The 26,636-nt window shown below is 39.2% G+C and overlaps 1 protein-coding gene across 10 annotated transcripts; it reads left to right on the forward strand.

The window, feature by feature from the left end:
• Nucleotides 1-2,291: 2,291 nt before the first annotated feature.
• On the forward strand, nt 2,292-26,636 carry LOC129725870 (CLIP-associating protein). 10 transcript variants are annotated; one of them, XM_055682213.1, is made up of 23 exons: nt 2,292-2,502; nt 3,014-3,415; nt 3,729-5,026; nt 5,089-5,276; nt 5,504-5,554; nt 5,827-5,976; nt 6,215-6,328; nt 22,782-22,802; nt 23,020-23,118; nt 23,180-23,324; nt 23,385-23,679; nt 23,738-23,914; nt 23,974-24,227; nt 24,289-24,532; nt 24,605-24,692; nt 24,761-24,853; nt 24,923-25,151; nt 25,217-25,395; nt 25,462-25,603; nt 25,667-25,841; nt 25,905-26,111; nt 26,184-26,308; nt 26,370-26,636. In XM_055682213.1, the coding sequence occupies exons 2-23, from the start codon at nt 3,224-3,226 to the stop codon at nt 26,428-26,430; spliced, it is 4,527 nt and encodes a 1,508-aa protein (XP_055538188.1). In that variant the 5' UTR covers nt 2,292-2,502; nt 3,014-3,223; the 3' UTR covers nt 26,431-26,636. The 10 variants fall into 10 exon arrangements, with proteins under 10 accessions (XP_055538188.1, XP_055538189.1, XP_055538190.1 ...); XM_055682214.1 differs by having other exon boundaries at nt 5,830-5,976; XM_055682215.1 differs by lacking the exon at nt 22,782-22,802.

Below are 26,636 nucleotides of genomic sequence, written 5' to 3' on the forward strand. Positions count from 1 at the left end.
AAGTTGCCATCTTACAATTTAAAATGGTGTCTGAGGTCAATTTTTAGCTCCATGCATCATTCTGGTTAAAGAAACTCTCATATTGGGTGGTATTTGGTCCCTTTCGGCTATTTTACAGAAACCGGAAGTCACCACCCTGGATTTTAAAATGCCATTTGGAGACAATTTCTGGCCCCTGAGCGTAATTCTGGTTTAAGAAACACCAATAATAGGTGTTATTTAGTCATTTTCGGCTGTTTTACAGAAACCGGAAGCCACCATCTTAGAATTCAAAATGGTGTCTGTGGTCGATTCTAGCTCCTGTGTATCATTCTGGTATCGAAGCATCTCATATTGGATGGAAATCGGCCGGTTGAAGAAATACCCATACTTCAATATCGCACGCTTAGCCTTGGGGCTAATAGCGGTCTCTATTAACTAGATTAGTTAAGAGAATTCGTTATCGATATTGTTTTGGCTCATTTTGCATGTGTAGGATAAGTACAACGATACACCGTGCCCAGTGCTGAGTCGAGAAAATTTCCAGCTCGAAAAGATCCTCGACTCGATCGGGAATCGAACCCGATATCACAACCGTGTGGGAGAGCTAGCCGACCGACATCGTGGTATTTGGTCATTTTCGGCTGTTCCCCATTCACCGGAAGTCGTCATTTTACAATTCATAATGTTATCTGAGGTCGATTTGTAGCTTCAGTGCATCATAACCATCCCGGAAATACCCATAATGAAGGTTATTTGGTCTTTTGCCACTGTTGTTTAGGAACCGGAAGTCGCCATATTGGATTTCAAAATGGCATTTGGAGACAATTTCTGGCCTCTGAGCGTCATTCTGGTTAAAAAAACACCCATATTAGATGGTATTTGGTCATTTTCGGCAGTTTTCCAGTCACCGGAAGTCGCCATTTTACAACTCAAAGTATTGTCGGAGGTCGATTGCCTCATACATAGGCGAACTTTATTATTATAAAATATTCGGCCGAGTCCACTTCACAATAAAATGTGCATTTTTTTCAGTGTACCCATTAGGGTAATTTTATTGTCAAAAGTTACTCTTTTTCGCATGTCGTGTAGAACAAAATCGGAAGTGGCGCACATAGCGGTCGAAAAGGTGACTAACGCTTCTGTCATTTTCAATTTGTCTTCATAATTTCACGTAAGTGAACTATATTGGTATTTAATATATTTGGTTGTAGTGTAACATCACATACATAAGACATACGTAAAACTGGCGTTTTTTTCTGGTACACGTTGCCCCATAGTACTCCGTACCGCGTCCTGTCCAACTGCTCGACAAATAATGAACAAAATGAATTTTTTTTTTCTCCGCTTTATCGAGCCCAAAAAAAAATCCCATAAGGAACTGTCAAAAAGTTATTCACAAAATCAATGCAACATTTTAGGAACGAGACAAATACAGGGCTGGTAGGTACACTGCCTTCAAAAACAACTCAAACAGTGATTTGATTCAGAGTGTGGTACCATTCGTGTAGCTCATTTTGTACCAACATTTTTAGAAGGTTTCTTCCCGAGTGTTACGTATGTCTTATGTATCTGGTGACATGTTGAGCATAGCAACCCGTTTGAATAATGAAACCATTCTGTATTCAGACACCGAACCAACAAGTATTGTTTTACTGAGCTTCTACATAACTTAGAAGCTAATCACGCCAATGATTGAAAATACCTGGAGGGTCTTTGGTGTCTCCTAAGGTTTTTCAGGAGCCCAGTGCAAGGTGGATAATGTATTTTTAATATGGCTTTTAGACAAGTTTCTAGCAGAGTGTAACAGTTTTCGTTAAGTTTTGACGGCCGCTTCTTCACAAAAATATTATACTTCCACCATTCAATGTATAATCACGGTAGAAATATGGTAAACTCCAGCATTTAATGCGCCCCTTGTTTTTGTGTGACTTGCGAAGATGCCAGTTTTTGTACAATATGTCACTTATCAACAATATTTTTTCTTACTATTGCAAATTTCTTCTAGATGTTAGAACATGTTTTACGAACTAACAAAAACATATTTATCACAAAAACAATAAATTTCGACATTGTCGGTTCTCTATATGGATTACATGTTTACATATTGATGCAGCATTGAACCAAAACTAATTCTACATCATGGTTGGATTTTACAGCTCCCCTCAAAATTTTCTACAATTCATATTGGATTTAGCTGCTTTTATCTTCCTTTACCTTGAAATAAACATGAAAACATAACGCCTACACTCGGGACATCTGACCTCATCTGACAACTCGCCGCAAAGTTTCCCTGCGAATTGCTGGCAACCAGGCGCGCCAGTCGAAAACCTGACTTCGTCAAAGAACATCAGGTAATTTGCCTTCGTTGTGCTCGAGAAGTGTTTTGGATATGACTAAAATTGATAAATTTTGCTACTTTTCCGAAGAAAACACCTGAGATAAATTGCGACTGTTATCGAAATTTCGCGCAGCCAGTGTTTTCCCGTTCCGTGAGTGTGCAAATCGGATCCTTCTCGGCAGGTAAGCGGTGATGTTTCGAGTTTTACGTGGTACTGCTGTTTTCGGCCTGGAAAAAATCTGACGTTCAAAATGGATGACGAATTACGATTTGGCAAAAATATTGGGCGTTTGCTTATTTACTTGCAAATTTTTCCAGAACGGATTCTGCGTTCGGCTGACGACACGGGGGCAAATATTTACGTAGTGAGTCGCAAAAGTGGCACTGGCATCAATCGATTATGCAGTACTTTGGGGCTGGCAAATTGTTACGAGACGCAAGAGGAGTTTTCCGATTTTAAAGTGTTTTAGCATATTTTTGTAGGCGGACAAATTACTCAACAACTAATTAGCATTCGCTGCTTTACTTGATGTAAATATTCTCTCGCCGTTGCAGTGAACGTTTTGTCAACTTTGAACGAAAAAATCGCGATTTGCTTAATGTAGAGCTGTTTTTATAGTTTTGATATGTAAATTGATAAAACCGGCTGAAGGTTGTTTTGATTAATCAAATGTGCGTTTCGTATATTTTCAGTTTAGCGCGATATCAAAAACTACTAACCAGGAGAAAAGTACTAAGTGGTTGTGGAATGTGATGGACTTTCTATAAAATATTAAGTTTATGTGTAAAGAAAAATATTCCGATGATAGAACATATTAAGTGATAACGTAATTACAAAAATCAGCCAACAGTATTGTGAGTTAACAAAGTCTCGAAGTTTCACGGACTCGAACCGGATCGAGGATGGCTTACCACAAGCCAACAGACATCGATGGCTTCATAACACAGATGGCAAAGGCGGACATGCGAGTTAAGGCGCAACTTGCGGAGGATTTGGTGCTATATCTGAACGACGCCGAGAACTCGATCGAATGTGTTGACCTAGGCTTGCTGATAGACGGACTAATCCCGTGGATGGTTGGCAGTCATTTTAAGGTACGTGTTGGAACGTTTATATCAATCAGTCCAGACGTTGCGGGAGTGTCACGCTCCACTAGAGCCCATCCTGTGAAGAATCGCACGAAAACGCACACACAATGTGATTTTTTTTTTTTGCTTAGCGGCAGCTGACTTAATAGTCATTGCAAAAAAAAATATGCTATATTTGTATATGAATGAATGGTTACAAAAGTAAAACCATCATTACTCTAAGAATCTGGTTTCTCTCTCTCGCTATTGCGTTTGTAGTCTGTTTTGTTTTACACACCGAGGTTTTAAATTACTTTTTTTTCTTCGATATCTGTTTTAGATCGCACAACGTGCTCTAGAAGCATTTACCGAGCTGATCGTTCGGCTTGGACAAGATTTTAATGCCTACACCTCTACCATTCTGCCACATGTAATCGATCGCCTTGGGGACAGTCGCGATACTGTACGAGAGAAAGCACAACTGTTACTGCACAAGTTGATGGAATGTAGAGTAGTGTCCCCGCAAGCTTTACTTGACAAGCTGACGGTGTGTTTCAAGCATAAGAACGCAAAAGTTCGCGAAGAGTTTTTACAGACCATCATCAACGCATTGAACGAGTACGGAACTCAGTCGCTCTCCGTAAAGACCTACATACAACCGATAGTATTGCTTCTAGGCGATCCTACCCCAACGGTACGGGACGCAGCAGTTCAAACTTTGGTCGAAATATACAAGCATGTTGGAGATAAACTACGAGTTGGTCTCAGAAAGAAGGACGTTCCTCCAACGAAATTCGCTATGCTAGAGCAAAAGTTTGACGAAACACGAAACGATGGTTTGCTGCTTCCTTCGGCGTTAAACGCCCCTGCTTACGGTGACGACGTTGACGCGAACGTACTGGCGAGGCCTGTAAGATTAGTCAAACGGACACCGTCCGCAACACCTAGAAAACCATTGTTCGAAACCCAGGGCTCCGGAGATCTGCTTGCTGCCGGAGCTGTCTCGGAGGAAATATTTGAAAACTCATTCGAAAACGTTCCACAGTTGTCTATTTTTTCGCAACGTGATATGGATGATCACATGAAATCGATCAACACTCTGATAGGAGACAAGAACGTAGACTGGGAGAAGCGAGTGGATGCGTTGAAAAAGATCAGATCACTGCTGATGATTAACGTTCAAAGTTCGCCGACATTCACGCAACAGCTGAAAGACTTGTCCATTGCATTCCTGGATATTTTAAAAGAACTTAGATCACAAGTGATTCGCGAGGCATGTATTTCGTTAGCATATATGAGCAAAGTTTTGAAAAATCGCATCGACCAGTTCGTTATCTACATCCTGCAAGAGTTGATAAACCTTATTCAAAATGCGGCAAAAGTCATATCATCGGCCGGCACGATCGCCCTCAAGTACGTCATAAAGTATACTCACGCTCCAAAACTTGTGCCAATTATCACTCAGAATCTCATGCAATCTAAGTCCAAAGATATTAGAAGCACGCTTTGCGAAATCCTGTATCTGCTGTTCGAGGAATGGCCCACGAAAGCTTTGGAAAGAAACCATCTACTGCTGCGAGATGCACTGCGAAAGGGAATTGCCGACGCGGATAACGATGCAAGAAGACACAGCCGATGGTGAGGATAATGTCATTTTAGCGTAACTTTAAAAATCTTACAATTGATTCCACACTTTTTAGTGCATTTTGGAGCTTTCGAAGGCATTTCCCTGATGTTGCTGATCAACTCTACTCATCACTGGACCCGGCAACTCAGCGCACTCTAGAAAAAGATCGCGACTGCATTGCGTCTAATGGTACCAACTCAATGAGTGTTAGTTTACGTGGCAGCAATAGTAGCTTAAATTCTGTCTCTGGTGCGGTGATAAGTATGTGTTTTGTTATTGTCGATATACTCTTGATGGATTAAGTTGGTTGTGTTTGTTTGGAGACTAAAATTTTTCATTTGTTTTGTTACAAGTTCGGATCCCCTCTAGAAAAAAAACATAGTTGATTCGCGCAACCTTCAGCTTAACCATCTTGGAGGTTTCTTTCCAAAAAAAATAACTTTCACTAATACATTATTTTCACGATCATTCCCCTCGTAACTGTCTAGAACGTAGACAATCCTCGGGACTCAGAAGTCCAGCATCTGCACAACCACCAGGTAATTTGTAACATCACTAACATTAGTTTGTGTTCGATAAACCGATTTGACCGGGGTCAATCTCCAAAAAAGTGACGGAAATCGCGAAACTCACGAACCATTTGACACGGTAGCATGATAACAACTTTATTTCGCTTTCATGTTTGTCCAGTACAGAGCATGCCGTCGCTTCTCCGTGTTACTAATAAGAGGTTTCATTCTTTTTTACGCTAACATTTCACGGATACTGACAACAACTACGAATGCCTACCAAACTAAACACGGAACATAAGTAGCCAGTATTAGCACCGAAAATCTGTCATCAGCTAATAGCGCATCATCATCTCGACTGCAGCGAACGCCATCTTTCCCCAAATCATACTCCCGTAATCGTAGCGGAATTCCGGTTGCGTATCGTGATCAAGCCCCAACAGCAATCCGAGGTTAACCAACGAAAAGGCTTCTTACCTTTTGTTTTGTTCGTTTTACGTTAGCCCTGACTGATCTCTATGTACGGCAATTTCAAACCTTAAAACAGACAATCTGACAGACCTTTTACGTTAGGACATTTTATGCTTTACTCATGCTATTCTAATGCTTACCATTGCTAAAGCCTAACATTGCTAAAACCAAATTTCCTTGTGTTTTTCTTTTTTATTTTTCTTGTCCGTCCCAAAACAGCTGGCTTGCGAAGCATTTCGGCCGTCGATACTGCTGCTGCACAAAGAGCCCGGGCGCGGGCACAATATTCGAACATGGCACGAATGAAAATATCATCCGGTACCGCTTCCCTGCGTGAGTAATAACTATCTATCTCTTTAACACGTAAACATTCATTGCTGTGTGCTGGCGTGTTGATTTTTTTTTTCACAATTGTTGATATTTCACTAACCGACCTTGATGATAAATTTTGATGATGAAAAAAATTTTAGTTAGAACTAAAAAATGTTAGTTGTGAGATTGAAGCGTTTATACTTCAATTACCGAATGTATTCAATGTTACATAACTCAAACTCAATCCAAAGCAACAGTGATTCTAGTCGTGAGAGTCACGACGAAGAAAAGCTCACCCTCATCAGTGCAGAGGAGAAACTCAAGAAACGACGTGCGCAGCCTGTACAAAATAGTCATTTCATTGGAAACTGGAATTTTCTCATGCTGGCGGTACTTTCAGACATTGTTAAATTGGAAGGAAATAGAGTAGCAAAACAGGAATAGCATGATAATTGAGAGCAAGGGATACATTTCTGGGATCGAAATTATGTACTCGTATGGATAAACTAGAGCCTATCTGCTGAATATTCGAAACGTGAGTGACAATGGTTGCTCAGATACCAATATCGTGATCGTCAATTCTCTAAAGGCGAACAAGGCACCGATACTGGACATGATTCCGGATTATTTCGGGATGTAAGCGAGGGAGGTCGGTCTTATTGCCGCAGCATACAGGGTTAGAAATGAATAACAATCATCGCATGGACTCCGCAAGGTTCCATCCTGGGCCCGGTGTTGTGAAACTTCGATCGCTTCGCGGATGACATGAATTTAGTGGTCTACGGAATGTCTACCGAAGAGGTTCAGTTAACGGCTTCGTATTCTATAGGCGTCATCGAGGACTGAATGCACTCCAAGCTGGAGCACGAAGAACACTTGGAGTGCTGCGACTAACGTGACGCGAGGGAAATACGAAGACATCCCTAATCAGAGCAATAAACGATCATCTGCGTCGGAGATTGCACCATTACCTCAAAGAGATTTTAGTAACTTCTAGGGGTGGTGCTCGATGACAAGCTCATCTTCAGGACCCACGTCGAATATGCCTATAAGGGGGCCTCAGTAGCTATTGTGCTGCTATCTCGTATGATGTCTAATGTACACGAATTCATACTGTATGACCAAGTGGTAGAATGGTCGAACAACAGGAAGAGTAGATGGATGCAACGCCTAATACCGTTGCATTCATTTACAATTATTATTATTTGCGTGTTGTACTGAAGTTGAACGGCAAAAAGTGCAAAGCTGTCGACGAGAATACGATTGTAATTGATACTGATGAACAAACTATGGATTCTTGTAAACTCTTAAAAGCAGGTGGAAAGGAAGATTGCTGCCGAACAATTAAAGTTAGAAGCGAGCAGCAGTTTTGTATTAGGAAAATTTCCAAATATTAGATGCATTTAATTTTTATGGCCTGAGAGTGAGAGAGTTTTCCTGGCAGCGAGCCGCAAGAATTATGAAGATGAGCTCCGGAGCGGGATGGATCGAGGACACGACGATAACTTAGATTCCTGATTACGTAAACCAGGGTGGCCACTCAATCGGGAAAACGGGTAATGCGGGAAAAAGTCGGGAATTGAGTTACATCGGGAAAAATGCGGGAAAAAACGGGAATTTTTTATTCAATCGGGATTTTGTTACCAAGATTTTTTCAAAATATTGTGTATGATGCAATTACAAATGATGGAGAAGTTGGAAGTGTAAATAAAATAAATGTCTTGGAATAGCATAAGGCGTCGAAGTCTGGTGTTATCTATAAAAATTGTATAGACTCTGTGGGACTTCTCTAGATGGTAAAGCGAATTGTAACCGGGGTCGAAAACCGGTCCGGAGTTTGGGAGTTTAGCGAGAAAACGTTTTTAGTGAGAGAATCAATCATAAATTCTCAATTGTACAAAAGAAACTGTTTCATTTTCTAAGAGCAATGCAAAATAATCACTGTACAATCTTCCTAACATTACTAGTTATTAGTAGTTTTTTGAATAAACAAATTGAGGATAAAATAAGTGGCACACAGTTCTGATTCTCCAGCTTTTCAAATAGATTTTTATTTCAGCTAGTCTTTTTGATGAAATATTTGGCGAACTCTAGTGAAACTAGCTACCATTTCCGCTTAGAAACTCAATGCTAGTGAAATTTTGGGTTTGGGACGAACTTGCTATGCGGGGCAGTTAATTAAAAGAAACATTACAAACTTGCCACAAACTAGAGCAAACATTATTTTGGAATTTTTTGAAAAACTAATTTATGTACATATTTCAAATTCGTTTTTTTTTAATTACACAGTATGACTGTAAAAAAACTATTTTTGATGTAAATACAATCAGAAATGTTCTTAGAAAACAGCATAATCGTTTGCGAGGTTTTTCAAGAAAACATTTTATTTATTTTATTTGTTGCTGCATACGACTTTTTACATGCTTTTTGTTTTGCAACCTACGACGCTCGTCGTAGGTTCGTGTCTTGGCTCGAGAGAGACTGTTAGTGTCCGCGGGATCGTAGCGCTAGCCCTGCACTAAACATTCGGCTGCTGAATCTGTGGCCGATAAACAAATTTGAATATTCTAAAAGCCAAAATAATTAGCTTGATTGGTGTGATGTTTCCGGCAAAGCTGTAGATGGTAGTTCTATTTAAAAAATATTCGGTTGAATATCTCAAAAAGCTTATTTTTTGAATTCTAAGTTGCCAAATGTTACAACATTGATTATTTGAACACGGAAGAAGTTAAAATTTCTGAAGATTTTTTTTTTCGAAACCAGTACGATATTTGATTGATGCGATGTTTTCGGCAAAGTTGTTGGCAGTAGTTAAGTAATAAAAATATTCTAAATGGGGGGGATGATGATTGGGAAAATTTTTAAAACATTTTAAAAAGGATTTTTTCTAAAGAATTTTTAGTTTTTATTTCTCCATGATCATCAATGTTCAGTTTACATTATGCAGTTTTTAAAAAATATAATAATATTTTTCAAAAATCAGCTCTTTGAAATGTTTAATTTAGAATATTTTTATTACATAACTACTGCCAACAACTTTGCCGAAAAAAGCTTTAAAAGAAATTGAAAATAAATTTGTTTCCTTTTCAACGGTTTCTGCAAGACATGTTCATGCAGTAAAAGACTTTCAATTTGAAAAATAATAATTTAAGATCTTTTTTCTGATTTCCAGGTAATTTTTTTGAGTTTCGAAATCACTTATTTTGAAATGTTAGTCCCCAATATAATTTTTTTATCAGCTTGACCATTTTGATGCTGAAAAAGTTTTGAATTCACTTTTGAAAAGTTTTGAATCTATGCAACGCGTGATAAACGAAATACAGTTAAATCGCAGCATTTTTCCTGTACCCAAAATAACATTATCTTTAATTTGAGGAAAAAAACGCAAATCTATGTCACAAGTTTTGTTCAATTCAATCAAAATATTCATTACTCTTAGGTTAAGTGGTTTTATGTTCACCCTTAACTTCCCATGACTTTTTCCGATGATTTGAACAAAGAAAAAAAAATTGTACGCAAAGTGCTGTTTTGTTTGATGTTGTTCCCCTAATAGGTTGTTAATGCGTTGCATAAAAACGGTGCTCATAACATATTTTAAGAAGACAGATAGACAAACAAAATGAATGCACAAAATAGCTAACACGATTATAGACCTTTTTACATACGAATGTATTCAGAGCCGGATTTAAGGGGGGGCCCGGGCCCCGGGCCCCCACATTTTTGGGGCCCCCACAAAACGAGAAAAAGTTCTTTTCTCTATCAAAAATGAGATTCGAAATGAGAATCAAAAGTTCAATTTACAGTAAGAAAATTTCAACAGACCATTTCAATCTGAAACTTTCCTTCAGTGTTATTTTTTCGCGAGCGCCAATATCACAACCACATCCATAAGATTTCACCTTCGATTCTCTTGGAATGACCCACATTAACACACCATTTGAATCGAACCAGCGCGCATGGGAGATCAAGCAGGAAAGAAGATAATCCACAAGTTTTTTTTAATACATTGCTGTTGATTCCGAAAATAAGTTTACCTGTCCGAATCAGGGATACTAGATTTGCATTGCAAAATGCAGATTTTCAGAGTCTGTGTGCAGATTTTATTGACCTGCAGAAGTGTGTAGTTTTTTCCTAGGTTCTGTAGATTATTGCCAGCGTAGCCTTTTATTTGCGCAGTCTTTCTCAAATTGTGTGCAAATTTTTGCTTGCGGATCGCATTTTTTTCGAATTGCGGTAGGTTTTTATTTTTCAGATATCAAGAAAAAAATTCCGGATTTCGAGCAGTTGCATACATTTATTTATTTGAGCCTCATGATCTCGAACGCAACTGGAGAAAGGTCTTTATCGAAGATGAAACTGATTGAAAATAGGTTGCGTACGACTTTGAAGAGTGAAAGGCTGTCAAATTTAGCATTGTTAAGTTGAGAGTACAATATTCTGAAGGAGCTGAATGTTGATTATTCAATCAATAAGTTCTCTGCAAAAAAAAACTCGTAAGTAAAAAATCTAGCAATTTTTTGGTAACTTTTCAATGAGAAATAAGTGTTTTTAACTCGTACGATAGGAAAAACGGGTTTGTTTTATTCTGGGGCCCCCACTGTAAACTGGGCCCCGGGCCCCCACAATCGTAAATCCAGCTCTGAATGTATTAGTGCCACTAGTTGAGGAAATATTTTCAAATAGCTGTTTTGTTTGCAATGCTATGTTCTTAGCAGCTGGACAAATATTCAGTTGAACACTCATTATATGTTTTAAACCTGTTTCTGAATGATTTTTTTCATTCGTAATCAGAAATCGAAAGAAGCTGCTGAATATAATCGACCAAAAATGTTAAAAAGTGATAAAAGTCGAAGCAACGAGATGCGATGATTTACAGTTTGGAGGAAACAAAAGCAACTTTACACGGGTTTACACGTTTTCTAGTGTGCGTAGGTGAAAAGTCACTTATCTCTATAGACTGCTTACTGGAAGATTTGCAAATTTGAGAAAATCGCAAAAATTATATTTAACCTGTCTACCATGGAAAGGCAAAAGTTGCATTTTATGTAAGGGAAGATCCATGAATGACGTAGCTTTTTTAGGTTTTTTTGGCCCCCTCCTCCCCATCGTAGCATTTCGTCACAAAGTCAGGACCCCCCTCTAGATAATTACGTAGCTTTATAACAACCCCCCCCCCCCCACATATTTTTTTTGCAAATTTTATTATCCAAAACATACCTTGAGTCATAAATGAACAAGAAAAGACAAGGAAGGGATAAAAAATTACCCTAAGCAGACAAAACAGTGATAAAAAAAAACAAATAGAAAAAATCCAAATTTTTTCTTAGCTTCATGTTTGCTACGTAGCTTGGCTTGAATCCCCACCCTCCCCCTCGTCACATTTCGTCACAAAACTGCAAAAGCCCCCACCCCCTCCCCCCTTAAAAGCTACGTCATTTATGAATGTTCCCTAACTAAACAACTGTTTGTGTAGAATGTGCGTTATTACTTCCAATTTAAGGTTCAAGAATTGACGTTCAACCGTCGATAGAACATAACCTAGTTATACCGTTTCTGACAATCGGGAATTTCTTGCAATCATGTGGGAAAAAGTCGGGAAAAATGCGGGAACTCGAAAATGTAAAATGAGTGGCCACTAGACTGGGACACAGTTGTATGGGAAAAAAGCGTTGGTGTAATTTTTCCGCTCCAATGCACTTTTCGTGTTCCTTATGGGTCCTGTAACAACTGTGTAACTTTTCAGATCGATCGGTGGAACCCCTGATTTGCGCCCGATTTTTAAAGTTTCCATACGATTTTATATGGGAAAATCCACTTTTTCAAAACTTATCCTCTAGAAATTTCCCGTTGGCTCCTAAAAATATACCAATACAAGATATTTGTGGGAAATTTTCCTGGGAATAATTCTTCTGAAGACTGTAAGGCGCTACAAAATTTGTAGAAAAAGTTATTCACCTTAAACTGATCGAATGTCTGACGAACGGCTCAACATTGAATTTTTCCAGCAACACTGCTGCAGCATGCTGCTGTTGCAAACTCAACAACGTGATGAGAAACAGTTTCGCGTAGAATTAAGCTTGAAAGCGTGATTTTTCGCTCATAGTATCTTGGGAGAAAATGCTTAGAATATCAATCCCTATATTTTGATAGTATTCGTTGTGTGATTCATACCCCCAAAAGTGAGAAATCAGCTTTTAAACACCCCTACGTAGTGAAAAACATTTTCGTGTGGGATTAAGCTTGAAGGTATGATATTTTGCTCACGTTATCTTCATTATCGGAGAGCTTGCTTAAAATATTAATTATAAAGTTTGAATGTAGATTGATTACTCCCCCTAAAAGAGGGAAGTAAACTTTCTAAACACCCACCTCGTGTGACAACTTGGGTTCTGGTGCCAGTTCAATAGATCATACCCTGGTGTCTTTCAGAAAGGAGTTTGGTAGATACATAGCTACAATTTGCGCAGATACATGGCCAGCAGGTCACTACGAACCAATGAGGTATACACAGGTGAGGAAAAAGAAGACTGTTCTAGTAGCGAAAAAAGGTAAACAGAAGCAAACAACTTGAGAATGCTAAAGTCTTAGTAAAGGCTGATAACATTCAGAAAAACTCTACACTTTCTAACTTTGTAACGAAGGCAACGAAACGATTTTTCGAAATCATGAAAATCTCAACGGACTTTCTTAAAGAAAAACCTGAAAAATGGCAATCAAATAAACAATATCTGGAAGCACAAGAACGCGTGAAGGCAATTGCAGTAGTGAATGATTTTGCAGAAAGGGCCGTGAAGCTTGTCAGCGACTACAACAACAAAATAACAAAAGATCCCGATCAACAGAATTATTTGCTACAAGTTGTCGAATCCCACAGACAACAAAAGCCTCTGAAATATTGAAAGGTGATAACCTTTTTTGTTGAATTTTTGTATATGTTTTAATCAATATAAATTGCAATAATTATCACTAATAAAAAATTAAGTTGGAGCCAAAGATGTTTCCATTTTCAACGGACAGCGGTTTGCAATCAACACGGGGAGCTAAAGAAAAACTTTGAAAACCTACCCTTTTCCAGTTGTTTCGGATCTTTCAGCGGCCCACCTTGGTGCCCGCTCAACCAACATCCCGCCCAAAGATCAATACTCTCTTTTTCTCTTTTTCAATAGACTTCATTTACCGTGGTTCGTAGTGACCTGCTAGCCATGTATCTGCACAAATTGTAGCTATGTATCTACCAAACTCTTTTCTGAAAGACACCAGAGTCACACGACGTGGGTGTTTAGAAAGTTTACTTCCATCTTTTTTTTTTTTTTTTTTTTTTTTTTTTTTAAGGGGGAATTTGTTAGTAGCTTAAGTATTTATGATAAATATTAGTAAATAATGAGTATGTGTGTCCAATCACAAATGGTGACTTCTCAACACTGTTAGAAATTTGTAATTCTAATTGTTAGGATTTGTTTGCTTTCGCAATTAGGACTTATCATTCGTAGGGATTTAAACCTACTTGTCAGAAAAGGGGAAGTAAACTTACAACTAACTTAATTGCTAACTTATTGGCTATAAAGAGAGCTTATCGTAGCAATTGAGGATTGCAACGATTTTTGTCGAAAATTGTTAATAATTTTATTTGACATAGTTTCTAATGGTTCAACACCAGTAAGTCTATGTAATTCGAGTGTACCAAACCAAGGAGGACGCTTCAAAATCATTTTCAGAATTTTATTCTGAATCCTTTGGAGCGTTTTCTTCCTTGTTGAACAGCAACTTGACCAGATCGGTACAGCATAGAGCATTGCTGGTCTAAAAATTTGTTTGTAAATTAAAAGTTTGTTCTTTAAACAAAGTTTAGAATTCCTGTTAATGAGAGGATATAAACATCTCGTATATTTGATGCACTTGGCTTGAATACTCTCAATGTGCTCTTTGAAAATAAGTTTTTTATCATAAATTAGTCCCAAGTACTTAACCTTGTCGGACCAACTTAAAATAACCCCATTCATCTTGACAACGTGATTATTGTTTGGCTTGAGGAAAGAAGCCCTAGGCCTCTGCGGAAAAATTATCATTTGAGTTTTAGAAGCATTGGGAGAGATTTTCCACTTTTGCAAGTAGGAAGAAAAAATATCTAAACTTTTCTGCAATCGACTGCATATGACACGAAGGCTTTTTCCTTTTACGGAAATGCTTGTGTCATCACAGAACAATGACTTTGTGCATCCTGGAGGCAAATCAGGAAGATCTGAAGTGAATATGTTGTACAGGACTGGACCCAAGACTGAACCTTGAGGTACACCTGCTCTGACAGGAAATCTATCAGATTTTGAATTCTGATAGACAACCTGCAGAGTTCGATCAGTAAGATAATTTTTTAAAATTTTGATTAGGAAAATTGGAAAATTAAAAGTTTGCAATTTCGCAATCAAACCTTTATGCCAAACACTGTCGAATGCTTTTTCTATGTCTAAAAGAGCAGCTCCAGTGGAATAGCCTTCAGATTTGTTGGCTCGTATCATATTAGTAACTCTGAGCAATTGATGAGTTGTGGAATGCCCATGGCGAAATCCAAACTGTTCATTTGCAAAAATTGAATTTTCGTTGATGTGTGACATCATTCTGTTAAGAATAATTCTCTCAAACAGTTTACTTATTGAAGAAAGCAAACTGATTGGTCGATAACTTGAAACTTCAGCTGGGTTCTTATCCGGTTTTAAAATGGGAGTAATTTTTGCATTTTTCCATAATTTGGGAAAATATGCAATTTTGAAGCAGCAATTGAAAATTTTCACTAAAAATTCCATTGTGCTCTCAGGGAGATGTTTGATTAGTATATTAAAGATTCCATCGTCACCAGGTGCTTTCATATTTTTGAAATTTTTAATAATTGATTTAATCTCATTCAAGTTAGTTTCAATTATTTCTGCAGGTAAAAAATTCTGGGAAGAAATTAAATCAAATTGACGTGTGACTTCATTTTCAATTGGACTCACAAAATTCAAATTTGAGTTATGAACACTCTCAAACTGCTGAGCAAGTCTTTGAGCCTTTTGTTCATTGGATACAAGAAAACGTTCACCATCTTTTAAAACTGGAATAGGCTTTGAAGGTTTCTAAAGAATCTTCGACAGCTTCCAAAATGGTTTTGAATATGGTTTCAATTTTTCAACTTTAGTCTCAAAATTTTGATTTCTCAGAAGAGTAAATCTATGTTTAATCTCTTTCTGTAAATCTTCATAAATAGTTTTAAAAACAGGGTCACGAGAACGTTGATATTGACGTCTGCGGACATTTTTCAAACGAATTAGAAGTTGAAGATTTTCGTCAATTATTGGTGAATCAAATTTCACTTGAGCCTTTGGAACAGAATAATTCCTGGCATCAACAATTGCACATTTTAATGCTTCCAAAGCGGAATCAATATTCACTTCGTTTTGCAAATCAAGCTCATTATTGAAATTACTTCCTGTTGGTTATATTTTTCAACGGACGACGGTTTCGAGTTGCTAGCATCGAACCCTTCTTGGTGGATTTCGCTTCGCCTTTAACTTCCGGAGGGTTCACGACATCGGTATCATCGTCAACTTCTGTTTCAACTTTAATCTTCTTGACCAATAAATGTTGAGCTTGCTGTTCACTAACACTGGAACCTGGCTGAACATCAATCAACCGGCGCTTACGTGGAATGGTTCGTTCCTGCGCTAATTCGAACCGCTCTTTCTTCATCATTATAATCAGCTGTTCTGAAAACGAAGATGTGACTGCAGTTTCTCCGGTTTTAGGCTCATCAGCGTTGCCGGGAAGGTTCGTGAGCACTGCCTTCTCATTCAATGGGTAAATTCCAGATGCTCTAAAGCTTTCATATTGGTTTCACTATTTTCCCTAATTTTCACCAAAGACTTCTTCAGAAGTCGAGGAAAGATGTGTTTTGGAATGCATCCTTTGTTTTGTTTCTTCCATTCGCTCAATGTATCTTTCCAGGCTTTTTTGAGAGGTCGAAAATAGGCAACATCGAGAGGCTGGCATAGGTGAGTAGCGTTAGGCGGCAGCAGAACAAAGCTGATATTGCTGGCCATGCAGGAAGCTTAAATGTGAAGCAACATTATCGCCGATGATAATACGTTTTTTATCGTTACGTAGTCCGTTGAAGTATGGCAGTGCTATCGTGAAGAACCAGTCTTCGAACACCAGAGAGTCGAACCAGCCTAATAATGCATTATGATTAAGAAAATGGAATTTATACTTATATTTCACATGTTACCAGATTTTGTGCGGTTGTATCTACAACTATCTGGTCCCCCTTCAGTCCAAGTTGGATACATGTGGAGAGCTGCATAAACGACATACGGTGGCAGCATTTTTCCATTGGCTGCCCCCGCAAACATTACAGAAAACGAGGATTTAGAATGGTCCATTACTGTGTCTACGTGTTTTTGGCCTCTTTGCACTACGACGCGCTTCGATCCCGGATCATCGCTGAAGTTGGTTTCGTCGTAGTTTATGATGTTTTCCGGAGGGACACCATCCACAGTTGTCGCAAAATTGTCGAAATAATTTTTGATCGTCTCAAGACTCACTTTGGCACGACTTCGCTTAATGTTTTGAGACAAGCGCGAAACTAATGTGTGCCTTTTCAGGAATGAGTTGATCCAATCTTTTCCAGGAATGTTGTTCTTGAATTTGGTCTTCATTTTGTTGTGATCCAGGAATTGCTTGACGAGCTTCTTTATACAATCCGCAGTCAGCGGAAATCCCCAAACGCCAGCGACACGAACGGTATCAGCAAGATCGCATTCTTGTGCATCGGTTAGAACGGTTGGTGAACCATGTTTCTTGCTGTACAAACCGTGTATTTTATGATACAACGTACCATACGGTATGCTGAAGCTCCGGGAAGCCGCAAATATAGATGACCTTCTCCACTGCACTTCAGCTACAGCTGCCTGTAATTTTTCGGACGTGTAGTCTAAATAGGCCCTTTTCTTGTTTTCACACGACATTTCAGAGGTACAAATGCACTACTGTTATCAGAAAGCCAAAAAGAATTTGGAAATCTCGAATTTGCACTACCGGAGGAACTGGTGGTGAATGATTTGTCTATAAACAATGTGTTGGTCGTTATGGTTACGGTAGTGTATGGTAGCTCATGCGTTCAAAGGCCGTCTGATTCTAATAAATGGAGCAACCAGAATGAACACACCATGGTCAGATTTTGATCATTTTGGGATATTATTTTCAAAAGTGCAAGTTTAGGGGACACATTCACATTTTTATGAATGGATGTTTGTGAAAAATTTGACACTAATATGTCACTGACTCTAGAAACTTCATTCAAATATTGCTTCTCGGGACAGTTATATAAGAAATATATGATTGTTTGAGCACCTTATAAGATAGTTCTAAATCAGGAAAACTGTTTTTTTTTTTCAGTTTATTGCAAGATGTATCACGCAAACAACACAAAATCCAAACTGTATACAAACAGTAACACCTCAACTATGAAATAGTAGTAGAACAACTATTGTAAATATAATGTCTCATAGGTAATAGGTAGTTATGCACAGGATATCACGCGCTATCAATGTTACCCGCACTATCAAAGTTTGCCGCGTTTACGGTATTTAAAATTGTCAAGCCTTGTCAAAACGCAAAATTCTACCTCTGATTGGTCGTTATACAATTGCTTTCTCAAGCACGGTCGATAGAATTATAGACCTAGTAAATTGGAAATGCATTATTTTGGCCTATAAAAGAGCCTGCATCTACCTAAATCAGTCATCGTAGTTTCGAACACGGACCAATATGGTCTTCACTTAGCGGCAAAGGTAGCGGATAGCAGCAACATTGAAAGCTGCAGCGGATATCAGCTGCGCTAGGTGCAGGGGCAACTAGCCCATCAAGAAGTTGCTTTTGTGTGGCAGCAGTAGCAGCCATAGTGGCAGGACAACTGGCAGGCAGGGTCTGCTGATGTGATGCAGCAAGCGGCAGGGTCTGCCGATGTGATGCAGCAGCACTTTCTCTGGTGAAAAGCTGCCTTCATGCGGTAGCAGACGGCATCAGTAGTAGGTGCGTCGACCGACGTGCTCTCCAGTGAAAAGTTTCCTCATATAGGCTCATATAGACACTAACGTTTTGGAATACTGGCATTCAATATATGTGAGGCGTCAAATTTTCAATGTGAAAACAGCTTTATGCTGTGTTATCAGAAAGATGCCTTCTTTCCACTGCTAGGGATAGCATCGAAATGCAATCAGTATCATATCCGATTCTAAATATACACTTGTGTACTTCCTCCAGTGAGAAGCTCTGCCATATTTTGGCAACACACAACCTTTTTATGAATGCTGGCTGTGTCTAGTTTTTAGTGTGAAAACAGTTTTCCACTGTTGCCTGTGTGGCTTAAACCCCACTTGCGGGGTATCACAAAGATGTGATAAACATTTCATTAGATATTGTATTGATCAACTGTCCTTATAAGGACAACAAATGAATATTTGAAGAGTTAATATTTTCTTGTTTTGCGCCATACTCCAAAGATAATTATCTTCATCTACATGCATTCTCTGACTGTTATTTCGGTTTACCTACAAACGGCCGAAACACGAACGGCCGAATCACAAACGGCCGAATTTCAAACGGCCGAATCTATCAAACGGCCGAACCACAAAAGGCCGAATCATTCGAAAGGCCGAAAAATCATTGATAATTAATGTTGATTCAAATGAAACCCGAAATTATCCACCTAGCGGTAGAACCCAGCCTCTTTCATTCGAATGTATTATTTGTTAAAATAGATTTACACGATTTCTATGATTTCGGGTGAAATTCTTTTTCACTCGAAGTAACAAATTTTTGGTAGCCAACAGCACAACTATACCGAACATTCAAAACTTCACATTCACACACATATGAACTTATATTCACACATACACACAAAAATAACATGTAATAAATAAGAAATTGATCTTGGTATTATCGAAACGTCACTGTACTTATTTATAGGTCAGAATCGATTATATATAGACTCGATTATATATGGACTCGATTATGTACCATTTTAGGTTAGGTTATTTATAGCAGGAAATTTTTTCTTTATTTTAAATATGACTTATCTAGAGCTGAAATGTTGTAAGAAAACGTCCATAAAATACGTAATGCTTGAGGACAATTTTGGCTATTTGATTCGATAAAGTATTACCACCCATGCGAAAAATTTTGAGAATTTATACAAAAAAGATGGTTTCGAAAATATTTATTTTGTTTCCTTGTTCATTGTTTCCGTTCTCTAATTGTTTCATAGAATGAAAAAAAATTGAAAATTGATTTTGTTAAAAATTTAATACAACACACTCGTGACCTTCGGCCAACTCGATCGTCCGGGGCGCACGCTGTCCTTACTCGCTACCGCTCGTTCGGACGTAAACTAGGGGATTGCCCCTATGCTTCAGTAATCCGGGCAATCCAGTAGATCAGTTGTTTGCATGCGAGAGGCCGCCGCTTACGCACTTCAACTTCTCATTTGCGCAAAATTTTAAAAATATTCAATAAACTTCTTTCAAAATATCAAACAAAGAGAAATTACAATACTGCCAATAACGGTTAACGTTTATTTTTTAGAAAAAATGACTGACACGCAAGCAGCCGGGTTATCTTTCTTGTAAAAGTATTCTACTTCAACCTTGCGGTCGTGGCTTTGCACACAACCCTCCTGTGATTTTTCATTTGCTTTTCACTTTTGTTAGTGTCGATACAGTTGGTGTGATTGCCGTTCTCTCTTTTATTATTTGAATGCCCACATTTTTGGTTGTGGAGGGCATTGTTACGTGTTATTTTGGTTTCGTTATGTCGTTTCGATGAGAGAGAACTTATCGGGGAGTGTTTGAGGGTTTGTAGTATTCTATTGACTCAGGACAGTACACGACGCATCGACACTGATTTCTTGTCGGGTGTTTTCACTTCGGAAATCCTTTGATGACAAAACATTTGCGTATGCTCAATGCGTGATATCTTGACGAATCCGAACTCACGAGTGAGAATAAAGACTGATGACTATTACTTCGACTTAGATTGCTTGAGGAACAATATTAGGGAGTAACATATAAACGAATCTAAGCTAAAGTAGGCCTTACCGGCCACGCCCATCTTTACCGTAGCTTTAGGATATTAAAAAGGATATCGATGATGCGGTACCTACTTAATAGGAAGCCACCGGCTCAGCGCGGCACTCCCGTAAATACTACGGAATTTGGGGAAATTATGGAATTAGACTTAGGATTCCCAGCCCTCCCAGCTGGTCTCGAGGTACGATGCTGGGCAACAAGCCAGTTGTCAGTAGAATCGTAGCGCTAGCTCCGCAATTGTCCTATACACCTAACAGTTGGCTGCGAAGTCTGTGTATAAATAAACAGAAAGCTGAGCTCCGATTCGGAATGTAGTACCAATGCTTTGCTTTGCTCGATAGGATTCCATTAAGCAGGCCCAAATAAGTCCATTTACCTAAGTCGCATTACGAGGAGGCCTTCACAACCCAGACGGTCCACAGCATCTCAGAGAAGAATCCCGGTTATCAACAACGTCCGTCCTATTTCTTTGCAAAGTAATGATAGCACTGGTCATATAGAAAACTTCTGCAGTTGTGCAAAAAAAAATCTTTTAGCAACTGTTCCACTGAACCCCAAGAGAAGAAGCAATTTAAAAGAATGCAAGTTTTAGACTTAATGCCAAAGGATTGTTGTGAACCATATCATTACCCATAATCACAACAGCTCCAGAAAACGAAAATATGTGACAATCACCAACAACAATGTCGATGTTTCGCTACAACTGCTCCGTATGCGATATTATAGTTATTTCCAAATCAATGTGGCAACAATTGGTACGTCCGAAACTGACATTATCATCGATTGAAGAATCCTCGCCCACATCGTCGAACTCTATTGTGAAGTCATCATCAAGCGTGGCTAGTGTTTCGTAACGTCATCGCTGGTCGAAGACGAATTGACAAGTCTTCAGTCGCTGGAAGTTATCACACCGATCGATTTTCCCGAGTGGACCGCACCGATCGTCGCAGTACGCAAGCCAAATGAGAAGGTTCATTTTTGTAAGGACTATTCCGCTGGCCTCAACGATGCACTGGAAGCCAATCACTAGCGTTTTCCAATTCCAGAAGAAATTTTCGCGCAGCTGATGAAGCAAGGAAACTTCTCACAATAAATACGCACGGATGTCTCTTCACATTCAACCGTCTTGCACCAGGGGGCTTTTTCAAAGTTTGGAAGAATATGGTTTTCACGCCAAACTGGAGAAATGCCACTTTTTTCTAATCGAACTTGGAGCACATTACCGACATTAAAGGTATCCGTCTCTCGATCCAGAAAAGCTCGAAGTTTTCGATCGGATACAAAGCAGCAGAGTAATACCGATTGCCAGCGGTCTTTTGAGCAGTACAAACAAGTCCTACAGTCCTAACTGTTGCTGTCACATTACCATCCAAAGTTATCAATCATCCTAGCGGCGGACGCTTCCAACACGGACATCGGGGTAGTTAACTTCCACGAATTTACCAATAGACACTTGTAACAATTCACAGACAGCACGCATCGCATGCCTCACCAAGGCAGAGCTAGCTTTCGGGCAGCTCGGAAAAGAAAAAGCATTAACCTTTGATTAACAAAGTACTTGTTGGGTCGACGATTCACTCTCCTCACTGACCACAAGCCATTGCTGCTAATTTTTAGGCCAAAAAATTGTATTCCATTGCATACCGCAAATCGACTTCAACGGTAGGCGTTAATGCAACTCAACTACGATTATTAAAAAAAAAAAAAACAAAACAAAATATAGTACATTTAGCACGAAGAAAGTCTCGCATCCACCGAATGAGGAGAACTGCTGTTTTTATTCATCACTAAGAGTAGCTAATAAACAGAAAAACTTTTTTGGCTCATGAGGATTTTCTACAAAAATGACCACCGGCTCGAGTGTAGTAATTATTGAGGCATGTCACTTCGCAGTTCCGAGTATAACATTCTCTTCCGTATCCTGAATTAATGAAGCTCATGTTAGCAAATATCAGTGAACTTGCGTTAGACTCTTAGAGATTAACTTAGAGATTCATCATCCGTTTATAGGATTCAACGCACCGTACGATGCAGTTGGCTGCGATAAGTTTCTGCGAATTATGCTCAAACATGATTCTCCAATCAAACTTATTAATCTGACTCCTCGTACAAATATATGAACAAATTGAAAATTTCGTCAAGCTAACGTAGAGTCCTAAAATACAAAAGGTTTCAGGAACGCCAGTACGCAGTAGCGTTTTAATCAAGTCGTAAAGATAACACCAAATTTGCATGTTTTACAACTCGCAGCGCTCTCAGTACTAATAAAGTTTTAATGTTCTTCCTTGTCTTTTTGCATGCGTTCATACATACATACATACACACACATACTTGTGCTGCTGATGTCAACCATACTACAGAGGGACAGTACGCTCAACAAGGTAATTCTTCTTAGTAGTTCTTATTGCGGAACTACTAACGCTATAACACTCATTCTCAATCAATTTTTTTTTGCTTTTTCAATAAAAAATTAGCAGTGGAACAGAAAAATTTAATCAAAATTATTAAAGCGTTTAACTTGATTATTTTCGTATGTTCTCAAGTGTTTATAAAGGTGGAGTCGAGTAAAGTTGTATTATCATTTCTACCTCTTTCAAGCTCGCTCCAAGAAGATACCTGCCTCGAATGCCACGCCGCAGCAACCTTCTACGCCAGAAAGAAAGATGCGTTCCAGGTCCGGAGTATCGCAGTCCCAACGTAAGTACCATGCCCGTTCATCAATTCCGGAAATTAATTAGATTTTCCACTCAATTTGCAGCCACATCGAGAAGTACTTCCCCGTCGAGCAAGCTGCGTGATACCTATGGCATTCCTTCACTCTATAGACAAACCGGAACAGTTCCTAAAAAAGTCTCCGGTATCCCGCGTTCGCTGGCGAACTCCCGCGAAACGAGTCCCACAAGGTAAGAGAGAATATTCGTCCAATACAACATCTTACTTGACACTTCATGCACCCCCCGCAGAGGTACCCAGTTTGGATCGCTGCGACGCGCCGTCTACAGTACAAACAGTCCGCGGCGGTTAGACCGGCCCCCGGTGAACCCAGGGCGGCCCGTATTGGCACAAAAAATTCTACAGCAGAGCCGGGAGGCGGAAAATGCTCTGGCGGATGCTCTGTCGCCGGACGATCACGACATGTCGGCCGAGTTCAACCGCTTGGGGCTGCACAGGAAAATCTCACGCGACGAATCGGACGAGAGTGAGGCCTCGTCGGTATGCTCCGAGCGGAGTTTCGATTCGTACCGAAGAGGCAACGATGTGCGTAGTCTTGTTTGATTTTACTTGTAACTCTTGTAATGATGGTTTTATGTTGCAGTCGTACTCATGGAATGGGTCCAGAACGCGTCTCGATAGTTCAAGGCCAGTAATTGAGGACATTGACACTATTATTCAGTTTTGCGCGTCTGCGCACTGGTCCGAGCGAAAGGATGGACTTATTAACTTGACGCAGTATCTAAGCGAAGGGAAAATGTTGACGCACCAGCAGCTGCAGGTTAGACCAAACGTGGAAACCACAACTTGAGCTAGTTTACAATTGAATTAAATTTTTAGAGTGTTCTGGATCTTTTCCGTAAAATGTTTATGGATCCCCATATTAAGGTGTATGCATTGTTTCTGGACACAGTGAACGAATTGATTTTATCCCACTCTAATGATCTACACGATTGGTTGTTTATACTGTTAACGCGCTTATTCCAAAAATTAGGAGGAGATCTGCTGGGTTCGATGCATGGGAAAATATGGAAAACATTGCAGTTAATTTACGAGTATTTTCCGGCGGATCTGCAGATGCAGTGTGTTTTCAGGTACAAAACTCCACAAAAACGGTTGTGCTTTTGATGGGTAACTTTATTCAATAACTTGTAGGATTGTTAATGATCCAGCTCAGACTCCAAACATCAAAACACGCCAGGCGACACTGAAATTTTTGACCACCCTAGCGACAACGTATTGCACTGCTGCACAATTTATAACTCATAGTCAAATCCAACAATTGGTCGATCGGGCCATTTTGAAAATCATCCAAACAGCCCTGGATCAGAAAAGTCTGGAGCTGAAATCCCAGGCCCGCTCTTGTATAGTTGCTTTGTATAACTGCAATCCTTCGCAGGTACCTAATCTTTCTAGTTTATTTAGCGTGTTTGTTTCTCTTTCCTTATTATAATGTATTTTTTTCTTTCAGATGACAATGACCCTGGCCAATCTTCCAAAACAGTATCAGGATACAGCTAAAGCAATCATCCAACAGCACATGCGACGGAGTACCTCAGGTTTGTTTATTGTTGATAGCATCGATTCACAGAAAGTGTTACCCTCGTTTATTTATTTTCGCCTACAGGCACAGAAAGTCCCTCATCTCCTTTATCGTCTTCAAGTCCTAAGCCGCTGCTAAGCCCACAACAAGGTCCGTTTAGCTTACAAAATATGTCGAGTAAGTATTGATTTTTCTCTACCGAAAATCCAAAATAAACTAAATACGATTGCTTTATCCCAAACACAGCATCAAGATCACGACAAGCTTCGGTCGAAGTGACGGAGATGATGAACTCGGAAGAAGTATACAAGAATTTGCGAAAAACGACAGCCGAAATTCAGAATTACACCTTCGAGGCGAAGCTGGATAGAGATGCGAATAGTAAGGATTCCGGCATAAGCCAAATGGGAGAGCTGCATTTGCAAAACACCGATGCCTATTCGTTGGCATCGAACGGATTGAACGGGCATGTCGGGTAGGCTCACTGTAGCAGTAGGTTTATAATTTAGTCCCGCGTTCTAATATATTTTCTTTTATCAGATTGGAGAAAGATGATTCCTGCAATGGATCGAAAACCCAGTCGGTCACTACCACCGAGTCAAACACGCCAGAGAATACAGTACGACAGGACGGTATCGATGGTGGTCACAATGCTTCGGCACTACAGCATCGCCATCCCAGTTATACGGTTACGAATGCCGGCGAATTATTACTAGAAAGTGAGTAACGAGAAACATCTTTAAAACTCGGTTTCCAGCAATCGTATACTTGATTATGTTTTACAGATGGAACAAAGGAACACGATGTCATCAAAGCTGCTATCCTATTGTCACACGATACAAGCTCAGACACGACAGTTCAAGTATTGGAGAATTTACAGACATGTATTAAGTATGGAAACTGCGAACTGCCAATTAAAAATTTTAAGTAAGAATCGTAAAACCACTCTAAAAGTTTAGTTGTAATTTTATTCTTCTCCCTTTTTTTCAGAGCGATTATGAAAATGCTACTAAACCTAATGGAATCGCAAAATAACACAGTGTTAATCGCTTCACTACAAACGCTCGGCCGTATCGTGCGTAGTTCCGAGATGAAGGCATGCTGGGGCAACTTCCTGGAATTGATCCTGTTGAAGATAATCGATTGTTACAAAATAAGTAAAGAGGTTAGCTGGCTGATGTCTTTTTTTTTAAACAATTGATCGCTGATTTTTGTGTTCTCATTCCAGGTTTCGCGGGAGATTGATTTAATTGTTGTCAAAATTGCAACTGTTTTACCTCTCGATGTCTCTGTAAATATTCTGAATCCAGTCATCGCGACAGGCGACTTTCCGGCGAATCTGTGCGCGCTTAAAATTCTGAAAGAATTAGCCCATGAACAGGGGAAAGATTTGACAGATAATCATTTAGATAACATTATGCCAAACATAGCTAGGGTATTTATTGTGGTACCATGATGGTGATGTGTGTTGATAATCTAATTTTTTTCTTTGTCCATCCACTTGCAGTTAGCAGATGACAGTCAATCGATGGTGAGAAAAGCGGCAGTGTTTTGTATGGTCGAGCTTTACATCGTCATGGGCGAGGATAAAGTGAAGCCAAAATTTGCGCTCCTTAATGCGAGTAAAATAAGGTACGCAGTGGTTTGCTCCTTTTTTTCAAACGATAAAACTTATTCTATCTATTCTCAACAGATTGTTAAACGTATACATCACGAAAGCGTTAGGCAGCAATAGTAAAGGGTCGATTTCATGATCTAATGCCATGTGATTGTTGATAAAAGGACACAAGTTCGCTAAATTACTCTGTAAATTTGGTAGACACATTTCGATTATTTATGAATAATATTTATCGCTAAATTCAAACTTTGTTCTTTTTGTTTAAACATTAAGCAGTATGTTACTATTGTCGGTAGCAATCAAACTAACAAGATTTTTTAATAAAATAACATCATAAAACAA

This window comes from Wyeomyia smithii, chromosome 2, assembly GCF_029784165.1.
Source record: "Wyeomyia smithii strain HCP4-BCI-WySm-NY-G18 chromosome 2, ASM2978416v1, whole genome shotgun sequence".
Taxonomy (NCBI): domain Eukaryota; kingdom Metazoa; phylum Arthropoda; class Insecta; order Diptera; family Culicidae; genus Wyeomyia; species Wyeomyia smithii.

Coding starts and splice junctions, on each gene's coding strand:
- LOC129725870 (XM_055682213.1), top strand. CDS start 3,224: ATGGCTTACCACAAGCCAACAGACATCGATGGCTTCATAACACAGATG. Junction 3,416..3,728: donor TGGTTGGCAGTCATTTTAAG/GTACGTGTTGGA, acceptor TATCTGTTTTAG/ATCGCACAACGTGCTCTAGA. Junction 24,228..24,288: donor CAGATGCAGTGTGTTTTCAG/GTACAAAACTCC, acceptor AATAACTTGTAG/GATTGTTAATGATCCAGCTC.